Below are 5,868 nucleotides of genomic sequence, written 5' to 3'. Positions count from 1 at the left end.
TCCGCGGCTCACCGATTTCATATCAGATACAAACACCATCTAGTGTTCAAAATTTATGCTAGCATTAGGGGGAGATTCAAAACAATAATGGTATGTATTCGATTTCATAACGTTACAAAATCAAAGATGAGTTGCACTTTTTATAACTTCATTTAAATAAAATTTTCGTAAATTACAACACCAAATTACAAACGTTCTATCATTATATCTTTTTTTTCTTGGTTTAATTCCTTTATTCATTTTACTGAAATGAGTAAGAACTGTATACCGAGTGTTTTAAAAATTTGTAACAGAAAAAATTACTTATGTAAATCTTACATTTACATTAATGAATTTCGCATAAATAAAGTAATTACTGTTTTTAGTTGAAAAAACATACAGCTATTTTTCTTTAATTATTTCTTTCTATGGAAGTGTATAAAAGGCGATTGATTATGTAACCCATAAAGTTTAAAATTATTTGAGATATTTAAATACCTGTAATATCCCCCCCTTGTCTTTGTCACAGGTGATTAAAATTTGTTAAACCCCTTCCCCCCTGGTGTGACGTCGCATTCCATTCATTTTTTTCAAATTTAAACTAATTAAACATTAAAATATAGATCGAGTTAGTAAAATTTCGCGTTTTGATATTTTAGATGTTGACATGTGACGTCACAAAGCTATTAACCCCTTTGTCACATTTCGTTGACCCACCTCCCACCCACTTAAAGTTTGACGTAATTTATGGATAACTCGTAGCCCAAAGGTGTTATTTTTACACAACTGGCCAAACAAAAAAGGAGTTGACTGAACAGGTAAATGATGTGACCTTTCGCTTTGTTCATACAGATATGCCATATGTAATATTATAAATAGTAAAGTATAAAAAGTTGCCTAACTTTACAGTTTCTTTCATACATGAAAATGGCGCTATATTGAATTTTCAAAAATTTGTAGCCACTGTGACATACACACATGACGCTTAAACACAAATCACACTTTTTTTTTTTGTGAATTTTCAGGGAAAAAACGAGAACCAATTTATTTTCCATATCTCCCTCTTTTATTCATATTTTTCAAGAGAAACGCGTTCCACAGACTTACTTCATTTAAACCGTTTATATGTAACCTCACTATTGAAGTTACGGTTATGTAACTTGTGTATGTTCTTTATCAAATTTCGATCTGAGGCCTAATTTCCGAGATAATTAACCAAACAAATTAATAAATTTATCCAATGACAGAGCAACAAGAAATATAAAAATGTCTTTATCGTTGCATTTAATTACCAAATTATCTATCTCACTTTTTTAAATTTTTACTAAACTCCACTCAGTCGCGATAAAGACAATAGACATCCTTCTATTTATAAGTGCTCATTGAATAAATTTAATAATTGGTTTGGTTAATTATCTCGAAAATTAGGCCTCAGATCGAAATTTGGTAAAGAGCTTTTCCGTTCCCCTATATAAGCTTATTTAGGAAGTTTCGAATTCTGCAGTCAATTATGTAACACCTTGTATATGAAATATATCAAGGTATACTAAGTTTAAAATATTAATGCTACGAACAAACTTTTGGTATAGGTGTTCATAAAATTCACCTAATTAGTTCATTTTCGGTTGTCTATCCGTCTATCTGTCTGTCGACACGATAACTCAAAAACGAAAAAAGATATGAATCTGAAATTTTTATAGCGTGTTCAAGACTTAAAATATGAGGTCGAGTTCGTAAGTGAGCAACATAGGTCAATTGAGGCTTGGGTCCGTAGGACCCATGTTGTAAACCGTTAGAGATAGAACCAAAGTTTAAATGTAAGAAATGTTTCTTATGAAAAAATAAACAACGTTTGTTTGAAACACTTTTTCGTAAACATCACTGTTTACCCGTGAGGACGAAAATTAAGTTAAAAATATTATATAGTATTCATACACGTATTGTAAATATATTAAATCTATATGTCACATATATTATGTGTGTGTTTGTTTGTTTATTACTATATCCACTGAGGAAGTGAGAGAAAAGATCATCTCATAGCTTTGAGTGTAAGAGTGGCTATTATTCTTTACTTACATGACGTATAAAAACAAACCATTGCGTTAATTAACACATATGTATACCTGGTATTTTAACAATTAACTTATGTTGACTATTGAACGTGTTCAGCAAATAAAAAGCGCGTTCTTTAGTACCGTTATGCATTTTTGTGGTAAGAAAGAGTTAATATAACGGGGTGCTAAAGCAACCGCTTTTTAAACCGCGCGCTTTATACTGAACAAGCCATTAATTCAACAGAAAGGACATTTATTAATAAATTCAAACTTAATTTTATAATTAATTAAAAATTCACAAAAGTTTATTTATTTCAATTTAGCTACCCGTGTGGTAGTTGTAAAATATTTATGACAACATTAAATATAATTTTAAAAATTCAAATATATTCAATTCGATTGGAATACAGACTACTACAAAAAGGTAGCCCAAATTATTTATTTTCGGATTTTACAAGCCACAAAAAATTACGCAATGGCGAAATTCCCTAGTTTCACTTCGTTTAAACAGTTACCATTTTGAAAACTTATATTTTACCGTGCTGAAATTTATTTAAACTTTAAAGACATACAATTTATGACTAAGGCTTGAGATGAACTTTTCATTTATTTTTTCATTTATTAAAGCCCAAATAAATCTCAACTCTGGGAATAAATTTTCCAAATGACGGCTGTTAAAAATCTGTTTCAAATTTATAGTTTGTTTTAACTTGTAAAATTCGAAAAATAGATATGGCACCTTTTTGTAATATTCTGAATAAAATTTTCATGTTAATTTAATTTTTTTTCGTTGTTCGTAAAATCTTTCATAAAATTGTTCACGTCGAATTTGTTCTAAACGTTTCTCTTCATCTAATCTTTCAACAAGTTCACTAGGTATGTCTGCTCCAGTCACCTCTTGAAGTACGGTACTTAATTCACTATCACGTATATAAGCTAACATGTATGCGTTAGCAGTATGTTTCGCAGTAAAATTTTCTTCGACAGGTCCCCCGTAATTATTTTCAATTGCTGCCTGTTTTGTACAATGTGATACAACGTCATCATCAAATTTACACCATTTACCATCACCTTTTGGATTTATAAATACAACATAATGTCCACGATGATTATCACCAGAGTGTACCAATACTGAATGTAAAGTATAATCGGCTGGGGTTGATTCACTTTCTTGTAAATATTCTACAAGTTAGTTAGTGGTTAATCTATTTGGCAGTAACAATAATTCCCCTCCCGTTTCATGACCATCCTCGTAATATTGACTACCTAAGATCATGCTTACATCCCTTATAAAATGAAAAATATTTATTTATATGTGAAGTTAGAAATATTTCATAAGGAAAACGATTTTATGGTATTCTAATTTTTTGACGACTAAAAGCAGTATGTTTCGATAAATTGAAATATGAATGCCAAAATTTGAGGATGATATCTACCAACTAATCTCGCTTAGTTTCGATCATGCTTTCAGATTATACTGTAGACAAAAATATCAATTTAAAACTTACCATCTAAACAAATATGTTCATAAAACTCAAATCGATCATTAAATTTTACAGTACAACCAGCGATGGAATCGTATTTAAATCGCATCAAATGTAAATGAAGTACTGGTGGAAATGATGAGAATATAACACCTTTTTCAGCATCTTGTAGTCCATGTTCGCCAGCATCATATTTGTTATCACCGTCTAATGTTTCATGGGCGATATAATCTTTAAATGATTCCACAATGTTCTTCTTCCCCTTGATGTTCAATTGTATATCGTAGAATGTTTCAAAACGTTTACTAGTGTATGCAACATTCTTACATTTAATATAAGATACCATTTTTCCTTCAAACAGTTTTGGCACAGTGCCTTCAACACATGTACCTATCATTTTGGTTTCTAATTTATCCAACAACACCTATAAAAAATATTTAAAATCTAGCCGTAAAAATACATCTAAAGCTAAATTCTTTCAGTACTATATTTTCCGATTATTCTTATCTAGGGAGTTTCACGTTTATGGCTAACTAAACTAACTTTCAAAACATCAAATATTAAATTGGGTGCTTACCCTAAGAAATTCTTGACCATCATGCTGGATAAATGAATGATTGCATAAATTGTTATAATGGTTATTGTTGTATAAATGTTTGTTTGGAAAACATTGGGTTTCCCAACAAAAGCTTGACTTAACATTAACTGTTTTATCACTAAATTGTAAATCAAGAAATAAACGTTGCAATGCTAAAGCAATTGATTCAGTGCTTTCATCTGATTTCGTTGGAATTTTATAAACAGCTTTTCGCAACTGATTTGTAAAATACAAAGTCTAAAAACACAATTGATTGTTAAAAAATATCATTTGAAAAATAGTTATTTAATAATAGTAATATAATTCTGAAAATGTGCGTTTTCCATGAAAACATAAACAGGCAGCAGTTATAGAAAAGTTGATGGTATTTGATAAAGAATTACATTTTAAATGTACACCAATAAGCCTCCATCTATTCCAGAAACAAAATTTTCTTAAAATCAAGCAGTTGGTCGGAATATTTCATGCCGAATAACGCGAATAATACTGCGCTTGGAACCATTGTCTTTCTCTTCTTCAATCAAGAAAGACCTGGTTCTCAGATCAGTTTAAATTAAAATAATATTTTCGTCCTTGGAAAACTGCAATTTACTTCCCAAACTCATAATAAATTGACCGAAATGAGTACTTTGGAAATACATGATAACATAAAGCAAATTTGAAAAAGAACATGTTCGTACCTGCAATAAAGAGTTCATATAACATGTGGCTCCTTGATTCTTTAGCCCATTGTATCCAGTATACTTTTTTGAATCCCAAAATATACCATGTGGAGCATCGGCAAGAAGATATACTTCTAACGTAATGCAATCATCTTTGACAAAACATTTATCTGATTCCAAAATTTCATTCCATTTCATATAATGGGAAAAACCACACTCATTTTCTCTATTATAAAATAAATGTTGTAATTTCCTAGAAAATGGTTCGATATCGGGTTTGTATGATAATAAACGCAATTCGGCTACTGCCCAACATGACCATGAACTACATTCACTTTCACCATTGCATTGTAGAAAAAATCCAAGTAATTTTTCATCAGATTTATCATGTTTTCGACATGTATATTCCATAGCTACTATTTTCCAAGGTAAATCTCTTACGTAAAATGGCGATGAAAATACTGGTTCCTATATTTTATCAATAAGACAGTTTGAAGCTAAGTAATTACTTTGATGCGAAAACACACATTATTACAATTTTCTTGATATAGATTAAAATTCTAATAGAACAAATTTACTGTATTGAAGGCAAAAAAGAATAAGAAAAAATGTGCAGGAGATCGTTCGCCATTCGGTACGGAGAGGATCATTCTATATGGAAATGTTGAATTTAGAAATTCCAGAAATGCCACAGACTTTCAGAAATGCCTATGCCAAAAATTTCAAGCTTACAATTAGATCTCTATCATATTAGATTCGGATTAGGGTTGAATGTTTAGACAGTAGAGCTTTTGTACTGCAATCAATAAATGACAATAAAAGAAACGTATTATCTAGCAATAAGTTTGTACGGCATCCTAAATTAATGATAGTTACTTTCAATTGACTGAAATTAGTGATTTCGAAATTAAATGTCGCTTCTGATACTAATGCGCTGGAGCCTATTTCACCGTCCGGATTTAATTTTGAACCACCAACTAAACCACCTTCAGCGACGTTTTGGACTTCATTTGCCATTATTTGTCAATAGTTAATACCATTCACTCCAGCATATATGACTGATTTGGCAGAGTTAAACTTCCTGTATGAAA

At 30.5% G+C, this 5,868-nt stretch overlaps 1 protein-coding gene across 1 annotated transcript; it reads right to left on the bottom strand.

Moving 5' to 3' along the window:
* Positions 1–2,778: 2,778 nt before the first annotated feature.
* Positions 2,779–5,868, bottom strand: LOC123296435 (ubiquitin carboxyl-terminal hydrolase 7-like). Its single transcript, XM_044877910.1, has 5 exons — positions 5,654–5,868; positions 4,796–5,245; positions 4,095–4,352; positions 3,542–3,941; positions 2,779–3,215 (listed from the first exon to the last, which is right to left on the bottom strand). The coding sequence occupies exons 1-5, from the start codon at positions 5,792–5,794 to the stop codon at positions 2,800–2,802; spliced, it is 1,665 nt and encodes a 554-aa protein (XP_044733845.1). The 5' UTR covers positions 5,795–5,868; the 3' UTR covers positions 2,779–2,799.

Source organism: Chrysoperla carnea, chromosome 3, assembly GCF_905475395.1.
Source record: "Chrysoperla carnea chromosome 3, inChrCarn1.1, whole genome shotgun sequence".
Taxonomy (NCBI): Eukaryota; Metazoa; Arthropoda; class Insecta; order Neuroptera; family Chrysopidae; genus Chrysoperla; species Chrysoperla carnea.
Note: the sequence above shows the minus strand (reverse complement) of the source record. Positions and strands in the feature narration are given on the sequence as shown.